The sequence below is a fragment of the Pyrenophora tritici-repentis genome, chromosome 4, assembly GCF_003171515.1.
Source record: "Pyrenophora tritici-repentis strain M4 chromosome 4, whole genome shotgun sequence".
Taxonomy (NCBI): domain Eukaryota; kingdom Fungi; phylum Ascomycota; class Dothideomycetes; order Pleosporales; family Pleosporaceae; genus Pyrenophora; species Pyrenophora tritici-repentis.
The window spans coordinates 2,658,662-2,671,800 of record NC_089393.1 but is presented as its reverse complement, the minus strand read 5'-3'; the positions used below and the strand labels follow the sequence as shown (position 1 = coordinate 2,671,800).

General features: G+C 52.3%; 4 protein-coding genes across 4 annotated transcripts; 3 read left to right on the top strand and 1 right to left on the bottom strand.

The window, feature by feature from the left end:
* Positions 1-174: 174 nt before the first annotated feature.
* Positions 175-2,449, top strand: PtrM4_098020 (AF-4 multi-domain protein; the record flags this gene model as incomplete). Its single annotated transcript, XM_001933828.1, has 2 exons — positions 175-2,149; positions 2,208-2,449. 2 exons carry the CDS (start codon positions 175-177, stop codon positions 2,447-2,449), a joined length of 2,217 nt encoding a protein of 738 aa, XP_001933863.1.
* Positions 2,450-3,755: 1,306 nt separating this feature from the next.
* On the top strand, positions 3,756-4,707 carry PtrM4_098010 (TIF6, Translation initiation factor 6 (eIF-6); the record flags this gene model as incomplete). Its single annotated transcript, XM_001933829.2, has 4 exons — positions 3,756-3,862; positions 3,963-4,049; positions 4,109-4,533; positions 4,586-4,707. The coding sequence occupies 4 exons, from the start codon at positions 3,756-3,758 to the stop codon at positions 4,705-4,707; spliced, it is 741 nt and encodes a 246-aa protein (XP_001933864.1).
* A 585-nt stretch (positions 4,708-5,292) lies between these two features.
* PtrM4_098000 (uncharacterized protein) lies at positions 5,293-6,261 on the top strand (the record flags this gene model as incomplete). The annotated part of the gene is made up of 1 exon (XM_001933830.2): positions 5,293-6,261. One exon carries the CDS (start codon positions 5,293-5,295, stop codon positions 6,259-6,261), a length of 969 nt encoding a protein of 322 aa, XP_001933865.2.
* Positions 6,262-7,388: 1,127 nt separating this feature from the next.
* On the bottom strand, positions 7,389-10,663 carry PtrM4_097990 (DUF1421 multi-domain protein; the record flags this gene model as incomplete). The annotated part of the gene is made up of 2 exons (XM_066107248.1): positions 7,389-10,534; positions 10,600-10,663. 2 exons carry the CDS (start codon positions 10,661-10,663, stop codon positions 7,389-7,391), a joined length of 3,210 nt encoding a protein of 1,069 aa, XP_065962916.1.
* Positions 10,664-13,139: the final 2,476 nt, after the last annotated feature.

The window sequence follows — 13,139 nt, the reverse complement described above, 5'->3', positions numbered from 1 at the left end:
TCTTTTCTGCTTGTTTTAGCGTTCCAGTCACTCTTTGAACATCTTCAAACACGGTCTTTACAACCTCTTGTTTCTTCTTTCCCATCTCCATCAATTAATCCCGGGTTTCGCACTTTTCCGCACACGTCAAAAGTCCACAATTCCGCTTGATTCCGCCCATCGCTTCACAACAGCATGTCCTCGGCACATGGCCACGCCGACTCGCAATCACCACAGCACGCCACATTCGCACAAGGCCCCAGGTTTTCGCCGCCGAAATCGCCTTCAAAAAGCACTTCTCCTGTACGCAAGCCGCTTCACGAGCGATCGAATTCGCAGACAAATCAGTACTCGGGTCCAACCATCCGCATAGTCGAAGATCCCGGCCATGACATCTATCAGAAATATCCCGTACCCAGCGAACCCTCGCAGATTCTCCCCCCACCCCGTCATGCGCCAGGTTATGGGTTTGAAAGACCGGAGAGGCTAGGACCCCGTGTTTCAGTTGGGAGCCAGGTCGCCAATACAATTGCCAAGTTCGAGGCCACCCGAGCACTAGCACCACAGCCTATCCTGTCGCGAAAGAAGGGTTTCAGGCATTCGGCCTCGACTAGCATCTCGGAAGAGGATACCTTCATCTCGTCGTCGTTCTCTCCTTCGTCCACGAGATTTTCACAGGGGAGCACCGCCCCGTCGTCGCCGCCACCAGAGTTTGACGACTTTGAATCCAGCCTGGGAGTACTTGAAGAGGAACCCTCCTTTGAAAGGTCGAGGTCGACCATCCGGGCTGTCCCTCCCTCTTCTTCTGGTGGAGATTCGTCAGAGAGTCGCACCAGCGCATTGACACTCAAGGCCTCTGCTGCACCTTTTGCCTCAACAGCCCTTCCTGCATCGACACCTTCAATAAGTAATGCCGGAAACTTACCAAGTGTCACTGTCGGCCGACCCTTACCCGAACCGCCAACCCGATCAACCGACTTGGAGACAGGGGGGTCAATTGCGTTCACTAGTGACACTAACCATCGCCAAACTGTACTGAAGTCCCAGCAAAGCACAGAATCAATCACCTTCTCTGATATTTCCTCCACTAGCATCGAACCAATCCAACCCGTATCATCACAGCCATCGCCCACTCTTCATGAAGCAAGCACATCGACTTTCGCGAGCGGCATTCGAGTCAATTATCCTATTGTACGCGCGCCGTCGTCCAATAGTTTGCGGGCCGAGTCCCAAAGACAACACCGCATCGCGTCCCGGATGCAGGACCGCTCATTGGTGCACAACTGGAGCTCCCAGCTATCGACCATTGCCTCGGTATCCGAACGCGACTCGCGATCATTTGTACGAAGCCCACGGACATCCGGCGCGAGATCACACTCACAAGAGAGCTATGCGCAGAGGCGGACGTCGAACACGCGCCGGAGAGGACACACGGTGGGAAGCGGGACGTCATGGTCACCGGCGGAAAGTGTTGTATCATCGGAAGCCAACACCGACCCTTCGGCAATTCCCCGACCGCTGTTCTCCCCAGTCGGGAGACGCTCTTCGGAAGAAAGAGATTACTACAACGAGCATCTGGACACGATTTCGCCATTACCATCATCGGTGCCATTGCGCAAGAAAACCTCGGGCTATCTGCAGAGATCAAGCAGCGATGCTACAGATTCGCGGCCGGGATCCTCGCAGTCCAATGTGTCCAGCTTCTTTAGCAGCAACATCCCCATGTGGGCAAAGGTGTACTACCAGAGAGGTGAACGTATCTCAGTCGTGGCTGCTCCAGAGTCAGACTCTTCTGGAAGTATCCGACTAGGAACTGCCCACAGCGGACGATCACGTACCCCTTCAGAGAGCCACTTTCCGCTCAGCATCTACCGCCCGCGCAATCGTCCCCGCACCCGATTGTCACACACAGACACCATTTCATTAGCCGACGACGCGCAATCCATCGATGGGGGAGTTTACGAAGGAGGGGTGTACATGGTTGAAGACCGAGGCCAAATGTACGCGCTGAGTGCCTGGTCAACACCGCATCTTCGAACCGACCAAAGAGGGCAATTACGTTACAGCGCGTGGAATGCGCCTTCATTAGACGCGGATGTTCATCAAACCCTCTTTGGGCGTCAAAATAGACAAGTCCTACTCTTCTGTATAGGATTTCTATTCCCTCCTGGTAAGTGCACCCCGGCCCTCATCATGCGCATGAATATATGAACTAATTTTGATTCTAGCATGGATAATTGCAGCTTTCCTCCCGTTGCCTCTCGATCCCAACCATGTCATTACCCCTACACCCAGCCAGGCCGACATAGAGCAGCAGTTCACGCAGACCGTAGCGCAAGCCGATGACAAAGCCTTCCAAAAAGCGACTTGGTGGCGCAATCTCAACCGCGTTATGGCTGGAGTTGGGACACTGTTGGTTGGTGTCATCATCGCATTAGCCATTCTCGCAGCGAAGCTATCTAACAAATGAGTGACACCCACTCTTGCTCTCGGACGAAGAATTCAACCACCATTTTACCAGCACCATATCTACCCGTATATCCGCTCTCACGGCCTACTCAGGCCATTTCAATCCGTCATTTGGACGCGATTTTGCATAACGAACCATTTCACGAACATAATGATGCCATAACGCACGTTAATGTTTACTAGCTATATACACGACATGAACGCTCTCTTCGACATCTCTTTCGATCTCGTACCGAGCCTCTGTCTTGTCTACACACACGGCCTATACTGTACTCTATTTTCCTTTTTTCTCATCCCCGGAAGCGTATCCTGTTCAGCATTTTGCAGTTTAGCGGGCGTTCTCCTTTGAACTTCTTTTCGATACCTTCCTTTCAGCGTATTACCCATTTGCTTTAACAGTATCGCGCAATACTACCATTGGCGACATCGAGACATTCTTCAAATATTACTACATACCACTTGTTCCATATCTGTCACTTGTCATATTGTCAGTTCGTCTCGGATATTCGATGCGGGACAGGGATGCGAATCGAGATTGTTGGGGTCCTGAAGGCGTAACGCCAACCGTGCGCTGCTCCCTGTCCGAGATTACGGTACCATGAGCTTGAAGAACTATATGACCATTGTAATTATAGTCATGCGCTCTACGTCACTTGGACGATGAGACGGAATACACTAATTGCCTTCCTCACCCGCAAGGCTGAGGGTGTAATCTGTTTGCACGAAACTCGTGCAGAGAAGCACGGATATGGGGTTTGCCGTTGTTGAGTATATTCACTGGTCCGTGTCACGGTCTCGCACCCGTTTAGGTCATGATCCGATGCTCTTGACTCTTTCGATGAATTGTCCGAAAGTTTAACTCGCACTGCGGACGCTTCCATGTTGGTGAGGTGATGCCTTGATTCCTTGAAGCTGCAACGCCAACACGCGCACAGCCATAAATATTGAGGGCCATGGCGTGCTTCACCATAGAGGACGTGCGTACCAAGGACACGTCACGGACGCGGTGACTTGCATGAGTCGCTACAGGCCATCTGAAACTCACCTTCATAACCTAACGTTTGCCAAGCTACTCTTTCACAGTCATAGTTGTGCTGTGGCGCAGTCTGAGTAGTGCATCAGTCGAGATGAGTCGAAATAGTGACGTTCGCAACTAGACCTGATCGGGTAGTGGGGCGTCTCTCTTTACAAAGTCCCGCCGACTTTTTGCAGAACAGCACAAGTTACAGCGAACCTCAACCGCACTCTACATTCCCCTCCAAACCTCCAGACACTTTACAGGCAAACTCACTGAGAAACTACCAATTATGGCTGTCCGCGCACAATTCGAAAACTCCAACGAAGTTGGTGTCTTCTCTACACTTACAAACGCATATGCGATTGTCGCAGTCGGCGCGAGTGAGAACTTCTACAGGTGCGCAATATTGATACAGTGCTCGCATTCTCTAGCAATATGCTATGGGGGTCGCAGTGGAAGATATTTGCAAAGATGGGTACTGATAGCGGCGCGACAGTGTCTTCGAAGCTGAACTACAAGACGTCATTCCCATTTGCCATGCCACTATTGCAGGAACTAGAATAGTTGGCAGACTGACAGCTGGGTATGTTTACTTTGAATATCTTGGCTAAGCATCCAAAACAAGAGACTGACATGAAGAAGAAACAAGAAAGGCCTCCTCGTCCCCACCACAACTACCGACCAAGAACTCCAGCACCTTCGAAATTCCATACCCGACGAAGTTAAAATCCAGAGAATAGAAGAGCGTCTATCAGCCCTCGGCAACGTAATATGTTGCAACGACCATGTCGCACTTGTACACCCGGATATTGAGCGAGAGACGGAGGAGATAATAGCAGATGTATTGGGTGTTGAGGTTTTCAGGCAAACAATCGCAGACAACGTCCTGACCGGTAGCTACATGGCATTAAGCAACCAGGGCGGTATCGTGCACCCCAAGACGAGCATTCAGGACCAAGACGAGCTGTCGAGTTTGCTACAGGTGCCTCTGGTGGCTGGTAGTGTGAACCGTGGTAGCGCTGTTGTCGGCGCGGGCATGGTCGTCAACGACTGGATGGCCGTGACTGGTATGTGAAGATGAAATGGTAGCGAAGAGCATGACACTAATCAAAAATCCAGGTCTTGATACTACCGCGACCGAACTCTCAGTCGTCGAATCTGTCTTCAGGTTGGGCGAGGGCAACGGTCCCGCCAACATCAACACCACAAACAAGGACACCATGGTGGAGTCTTTCTACTGAACGTGCTTTTACACGACTGTACGAATTTTCTCATTCTTTGCTGTCCAGGAGTATGGCGCATAGCGGCCTCTCGCACTCCGAGGCATTCAAAATGAAGCCCTAGGGGCACAGAAAATGCGAGGATATAGGACGTCAATCTTCTAGCCGCACTGGAAAGTAACCGTGTTTTGCTCAGTATCTTTTGTGTGAGCAGCTGTCTGCTGTGCGTAGACAGCGCATGCGCGTTTGCATGGGCACTTTAGGATGGATACTGGAAGATTGAATCAAATCATAGTTGATGCTGTAAATTGGCCTTTGAATGATGCTTGTCTTCGTGTGACCGGTGCGAAACTTATGCAGGTACCTTCACCCACATTTTGCATGGTTGATAAGGCTGAAGGCGGTGAGGGCGATCTGCCGGTAACTAATACATCATCGTCCAGTTTGCGCCGATGCTATTATACAATCAACCACGCATACGAAATTCATACCGATGCTTCCAACCTACCCGTCCTTGGTCCCTTGATCCATATTTGTTTGAATCCCGGGATTTCTGTTGCCACAAACCTCGACTCGCCTTCATAAGCGACCCCACCACATCTCAGCATGTCCGCCTCAAACTCAACGGCGCTCACGAAGCGCAGCGCATCGAATGCGCTTATGGCACCACCTCCTGCCCCGAAACGTATCAAGCGCCCTTCTGTAGTTCTGGATGAAGATACCTACGTCTCTGCCGTATCGCACATTATCCGCCGGGACTTCTTCCCAGGTCTTGCAGAAGCGGATGCGCAGCGGGAATACCTGAACGCGGTGGAAAGCAAAGACAAATCATGGATACGAGAGGCAGGAAAGAAGCTGACGCAAGTCATGACGCCTGTACCAAATGGGCACAGAAAAGCGGCAGCAAGAACGCGGTTCAACAAGGGAAGCGGAGCTGGGGACAAGACACCTAGTGTATGGGGCGCAGATACACCCGTCACAGTCGCAGGCACAGAAGTAGAAGACGACGACGAAGGACTAGGCAAATTGGACAACGTCGACCTAAACATGAGTCTCGGCGCCTTCCAAGCAAAATACACCAGCGAAGACCAAGAAAGTTTCAGCCAAATCATCGACAAGCAGAACAAGGACAAGTTCGAAAAGAACGTCTGGCTCCGACAAGGCAACATGTACGCCAGCAAACAGCGTCTCGCGCAGCAAAAAGTCCTCGAAGCAAGAGCCGCCGCCTCAACCAGCAAAGACCTAGTCATCACCACGCGCCCCAGCCAGAACCTCGACGACCGCCCCGCCGCCCCAACAGGCCACAGACACACCCCAATAAACAGTCTCATGTTCGGCCCCCGAAAGCGTAGAACCATGGGCTCCCACACGTGCCTTAGAAGCCGAAAAGGCATCCCTCGCTCCCCCGAAAAAAGTCCTCTACAACAACACCCGCCTCCCCACCACCGCCCCCCGATACCGACGCCGCAAGACCGCCTAGCCCCACTCTCTCCGCCATCCGCGACGCCGTCGCAGGTCGTCCGCGCCTCAACCCCAGCGAAGGCGGATACGCTGGCAGCGAGACACCGCGCGTAAACGGCTACGCCTTCGTCGACGCACATCCACCCGAGGAACCCGACGACGAGGACGCGCCAACCGATCTACTCCAACGATACGGGTTAGACACTGGGAGTGGTAGTACAGCCACACCCTTCACCATCAACGACGCCTCTTCGCGCGAGAAAATGCATCATAGAATGGTTGATAAGATTGGTGCGAGTCGCTCTTCCTCTTCTGTTGGTGCTATGAAACCCCCCCGGCTCTGGTCTGGGTATCTTTACGTCTGAGACGCCGAGGTTTCTTTCTGCGCCCACCCCGACGAGGGTGCTGGGAAATCAGACACCAGGGAGGAAGAGCAAGGGGGATTTGACGCCCGCGGCGCAGAGACTGTTTGAGAGGGTTGGGGCGGGGACGCCGGCGAGGGGGGGCCAAGTTGGGGAGTGAGTGGGGGAGTAGTAGTCCTAGGGTTAAGAGGAAGATTTAGGAAGGGGGGTTGGATGTGGGATTTGGAGTTTGGAGATATGATGATGATACCCAATTTTAGAATTTCTTTCATGATTGAGCGATGAGGTATTCAAGGTTGTTTCTAGTGACTGGTTGTGAGTGTGAGTGTACTTTTGGCAGTAGGGAGATCCTCAGTACGTTCTTAGAGAGAAGCAACATTGAGATAGGTTCAAGGGCTTCATCTCCCGGGCACGTATCAACACCACATCTTCACACAAGTACAAGCACAACCATAAACAACATCACGTACACACGTGCGCACTCAGCCAAAATCACAAGTATAACCAGATAAAAATAAAAACTAACAAACAAACACACCATGTGCAGCAGCAATTCCACCCAGGGTATTACTCCAACAGACAGAATAATAAAACTTGAACTAAATACTAAATCAATGGTTATGCTATACTTTCACAAAAAGAAGAACGTATTCCAAGCGAGAGAGACAGAGGCACAACAGAGACGAAGAAACGCCTTTGGGAAAATCCAAACAGATGCCTTACATACCCAAAACGCTCTCGTATATGCAAAAAAAGGATAACCCAAACCGCCTCATGTGTTTCTAATAAAACAGGCCTAGCAATAAAAAAGAAGGAGGAGAAGAATGAAACGATGTTTATGGTACAAAGAACCGCTCGTCCCGAATACACTACACCACACTACCCGCCTCTCCTCCTCTGCTCTCCGGGACCTTGGTAGCTGCGGAATTGCGTGCCGGGCGCGTGATAACTTCGATAAGGTCTTCGAGGCCGGGACTGCGGGTCTGAAGAACGGTCGCCGTTGTTTTGGGCTTGGGCATCGCGCTGGTCGTATTGCGTGTGTGGAGGAGGGTGAGGGTGTGTTGGTGAGTAGGCTGCTTGTTGTGAGCCTTGCTGTGGTTGTGGGGGTGCAGCCTGGGTAAGGTAGGGGAGAGGTGGTGGGCCACCTTGCTGCGGTGGGGGTGCCATATTAGCGGGAAGAATGGGCTGGCCGCCGTATTGATGGATTTTGAGCGGTTGGTAGGGTGGCAGACTCGATGGCGGGGGAGGCGGTGCTTGAAAGGAGCCTGGGGGTGGGACATAGCCGCCTTGGTAGGGGGGAGCACTGCCGTATGGTTGCGGGTATTGCGGTAGTGGAGGGCCTTGTGAAGGATGCGAACTTGATGGGTAGCTTGGTGACTGCGGTGGGTACGTCTGTCTAGGTGGGACGGGGTCGTAGTGTGCAAAACGGAAATTGATAGGTGCGGATGGCAGTGGCCCAGGTGGTTTGGGCGGCAGTGGTAATGATCCAGAAGGCGGTGCATATGGGCTCTGATGTGTTGGTGGAGTCCTACCCGACTTGTGATGCTCGCCATAGTGAGGTTGAGGAGCATGACTTTGGTATGGAGACGCTGCTTGCTGTTGTGCTTGAGACACACTTCCTCGCCTGTCATGTTCCCAATGAGGTGGATGATCGTAGGACTGGCGACGAGAATATGAGTGTGAAGTGCCAGGTAAGCCATCATACAGTCCGGTGGCCGGTCGTGTTGGATCATATGCCGCGACTTCGGTTCGTTCCTGTGTGCTGGAAGGTTGGGGATTCGGTCTGCTGGTGGAAAAGACGGGTGGTGGCCAGTATTGAGGTCGTTCCGGTTGTTCTTGCCCGTTCTCGCGCGCCTTCCGATCCAGAGCTTTCCTATCGAGAAGTTCCCTGATCTTCTGCAGGGGATCCCTTCGGCGAAGTGACTCATCAGGCTCCCGTGACTGTGGTGGCACACTCGATCGGGGCGGCCAAGGTTGAGCACTCTGAGGTGGCGATGATGGCGGGTTGCTCGGTGGTGGTGGCGGCCCACTTAGTATGTCCATCAGCGCCTGATCAACGGGCGGTTCTTCTCTGTTGACCATAGCGTCCACTCGCAGAGCATCGTTACGCGAGGGTGTCTGATGATGACTAGCAGTTTCTCCCATTGACGCTGTCCTCTGTAGCTCTTGGGCTTGGGCTGGCGGTTCACGAGTTCTCGACACTGGGACTTCTTGGTCATCATTGAGGATATCCATAATCCTGTGCGTCGAGAACCTTGGTGTTGACTTTGCCGGAGCTTCTGCTTCTTTTGCTGTGGTTACACCATTGGACTCGGAACGAGGAGCCTCTTGAGTCAGGTCTACTGCTGGTTGGGCGCTCTTGATTGGGCTGCTATGAGCAGCTTGAGACGACATGCCTAGTGGTGCTAGCAGGGCGTACTCAAGCGTCTTCTCCTTTACGTGTTCTTGCTTGATGATTGGCGTAGTAGCTCGCGGTGGCGGATGTTGCTGTGATTGTTGTGGGTTTGGATAATGATATTGAGGCTTCTGCACAGTAGAACTTCGAGGCTGATGTGCCGATACGTCTGCCAACATCATGAGCAGGGCAGCATGCTCGTTCGGGATGACTTCGGGCTTCTGTGGTTGTGGTAGGGGCGAAGGCGTCCTCTCGACTTCGATGGCGGCATCAGCAAGGCTGTTGATGTTGTAACGTGCGAGAGCTTCCGTGCGGTCTGGGCCGTCAAACTTTGCAAAGCCGCCTGCAACATCTTCTATAGAGTCGTCGGCATCTTCGTCTTTCTCAACAAAAGCCACTCGTGCCATGGTAAACTTCCTTCGTACGGTTTCATCCTCGAGTTCCCTGTCGGCCTCTACATAGGCCCTGCTACGAGAGGCGAACTTGGAGCCAATGCGGTCGTCATTGTTATGGTGGGGCTCATCGCTGTATGTGGGTGGGAGGACATTATCTTCATCATCCGTGGCGTCGGCGTCATGGCCCTTCATCTCCCGCTCGAGCTTCTTCGCGCGAAAGTATATTTGCAGCATAAAGTCATCCTGTAGTTCCCGGAACCGATTGATATACTGCTCTTTCTGAATGTGCTCTTCAGCAACGCGCACGCGCTCGAGTTCCTCGAGTCGACATGTGCGCAAAGAATTGACTTGGTCCAGGCGAGCGTCGCGTCGCTGGTCCAGCTGGGCCATGACGGCCTGGTATTCTGGACATTCTTTGTGATAATTAGGGTCATCTTCCAGGTTCCTGGTAGTACGGGTTGCCAATTCTTCTAGTAAAACCTTTTGGACTTTTGCAAGGCTGCGGTAGCTCATCTTGAGATTGAGCTGCCGACGTAAGTCGGTCTCCACATTGATGTCCGGATGCGGTTGGCGCCGCCGACCGGGCAAGCGTCTGCCGGACTTTGCAGGGGCCTCGCCATTGGTCGGTAGGACGTTCTGAAGGCTTTGACTGCCGTCAACATCTGGCATCTGCTCTGGGGAATTCGGGGCAGTACTAGCATCAGTCAATTCAGGAGGTTGGTCGGCCGACGTGTCTGCTGGGGTTTCTTTTGTTTTGCGCTTTTTGCGCGGTTGTTGTTCCGAGACATCGCTTTGTGTACGGGTTAGAACACTGTTCGGGCGTGTTTTGCTGGACTGGGTGGAGTCGTCTGATGCGCGCCTCCTCTTGCCAGCCGTTTTTGAAGTCGCACCAGATACGGCGTTTTGCAGCTCCGGAGTTTGCGTGCCATTCATGGGGGTGTTGTTGTCCAAAGAGCCATTGGACCTTTGCGGCGAACCAGAATCGGACGATGTTCGGCTGCGCTTGGCTGGTCGCGCATCCCCATGGTCAGAAGTGGCATCTTCGTTTTGCGCAATTTCATTAAGAGAACTGCGACGACTGCCAGAGCTTGCGCTAGATGGCCCAGCGGAGCTCGTGTGGTTAGACGTGCCTTTTGCACCGCGGCGCGTTGTCATTTGGAACGGTACTGAAGGAGCAAGGCGAGATGTCTTCGAACCCTGAAGACCACTTCGCTTATTAGACAATGCGCTAGCGGCTATGCCAAGGTTAGCATAACCCTATGGGGAACATGGAGACACCGTTGAAGGCAAGTCGACGTACCTGAGGCTTTGCGAGGGGTAGCAGACACGGCCTTTGCTGCTTTTGGCTTTCGTTTTGGCGGCATTGTGGTGGAATGACACGCCCGTACCAAGATTCTACCACGAGTCAACCATTAGTACGCGATCATGACATAGTCGGAGAAGTGCAGAGCCTAGAGCCACGGCGTAGAAATAGAGCCTAGCACTTACAGATTCAAGATGGTGTATGAAGTGCGTTGCTGACGTTGTTTCTCCGGGCTGATACAGGGTCGTCGTTACAGCTAGCAAGACGTGTCAGCATGCACTCGTCGCAGTGGTTTGAGAGCAAGAAGCAAAAGACAGCCAAATTCACATCTCTTGCAGTGGCAACTGCAGGAAAAGACGCGATTTCCATGGTAGACTTTGCTGAAAATGAGTGGAGACCATGAGCACTTACTGTGGCCAGTCGCTTTAGTCTATGTAGCAGAATGACTTGGTCGACAACGTGATGCGGAGGCCAAGTGACCAAGCCGGCGGACTCATAAAACACTCACCGAATCAAAGGGAAAAACCTCGAATATTTTCCGGCTGATTCACTCGTCCAAATCAAGGGCGCAGCTGCTCGCAAGAGTAGAAGCAACCCTGCAAAAGAAATGCTCCGTGTGGCACGGGTGAGGAGAAGCGCTAGAGTGGCAAGATGCTCATAGAGATGGAAAGATGGCGGTTACGTACAAGTCCGAGTCGCAAAGCAAGTTCCAGAGACTGCCGAAGGTGTTGTAAGTCGTGATGATCCGGCGCATGAAGGTGAAGCTCTTGTGAGATCCTTGGTCAGGCTTGTTGCGCCTTGCCTGATTGGGAATGATCCCACGAATGGCAACCCTCTTCACCTACTACATCAACTTGGGTAGTACAGCACAATAGGATTTGGATGTTCGTGCTATTGTGCGAGTATGCAGACTTGAGCTCCAAGAGGCTTGCAAGGACTGCTAGCCATTACTCCGCGTCGCTGGCATCTGCCTCCTGATGCAGCACCAACCAAAGAGGGTAATGACCTAGATTACGCGCACCGCCCCATCATCCCGGCCGTCATCATATAGACATAAGCACCATGGAGACGACGACGTATTTGAATATTGCTCTCGCGTTCATCTTCACGCTCACTACATGGAAACTTCTTCTCAGGATCATCGCACTCGTCGCATCTTCTGGAAGTTCAAGTTGCTTCATCCAAGTTTCATATTAGCCGCGACGCTAGTTACGTAGACGTCCCGATCCTCCCGAATCGCGACCATCACCCGCCCCTGTCCCCTTCGTATCTCCTTCTTTGGAGAACAAGTTGTTGAAACCAAGTCAAGCGGAACCTCGAGGGCTGGAGAATAATAGAGATTACCGTATCTTGTAGATAATTGAGGGGTCGGTTTGTGCACTCATCTGTGAATCAAACCGAAATTCATCGCGTGACTGTTTGACTCCCCCCTTCACCCGTTGTAGAATGAACAACGCATCCACAGATAGCCTAGAGAAGCGTACGTTTGTAGACATTGCGCCACACCATACTGACGTGTTTGCGGGAACGAGTCGTGCGGGCGCAGCACGTTCGCATTAGACATTTACTGTTGAAAGAAACCCCATGGCGGTTTCATCATACATTACCTTTGTAACGTGCCGTTTTGTATTTCAGATGCACTCGCCAGCATACGTACCGGGTACGACTATGCACTGGACATGACTTGGTAAATTTACAATTATGCTGATACAGTGCGGGAATAAGTCGGACAAGTGCAGTCGCAAGCTGTAAAACGTACCATATGACAATGATGGAGGTCATCGTCTTCTTGCGCCTTGTCGTGGGGGGATCACAAGCTCTTTGAAATAGTTCGCGAAATTCACCGCATCGCGCACGCGACACCTTTGATCAAGATTGAGCCATCTATGCCGAAGTTCAGCGCATTCGCCTACATTGCCGCCAATGCCACGAGGCTAACCATCGTCCCGTCAACGGGTCATTTTCACGCACTCGCCCTTCGCTGCCCCATACTCGCCCTTGGGTCTCCGTGGTGATGAAATTGAAGCCAACTCGGACCTTTCTTCACCGTACTGGCCACATCACACGCCTTGATATCTTCGCCTGGGCCTCCCACGTTGCAGCATCTGCAGCCTCCAGGGATGCACCCTTTCCGAGGTAAGGCGTACCATGTGGGTCGTGGAAGTATTTTAGAAACTCTGGCGTTGGCGTCATGCAGGCCGCGCGAACCCACCCTGCACCTGCGAACTGGAAACGAACTCGAACTATGGGGTCTGAACACAATTGGGGTTTGGAACGTAGATGGGTGTGTGTAGATTTGAACGTATTGGTGGATTGGAGAGAACCTTCTCAGATGCTTAATTCCGTCTATGTTTGTCTTCTAATTGCCAGGCGGCGCTGCCGTCTTTCATATGCCCGGTCTTCCGTCATTGCGCCGATGATGTTTGAATAAAAACTAAACATATAAAGAAATACAATGATTATCTGCTCAACAGCGTGTATGCTGGAGCAAGACGTAGAGTACGTGAACGCTCAAAGCTCGATCAACCCGTGGGCGA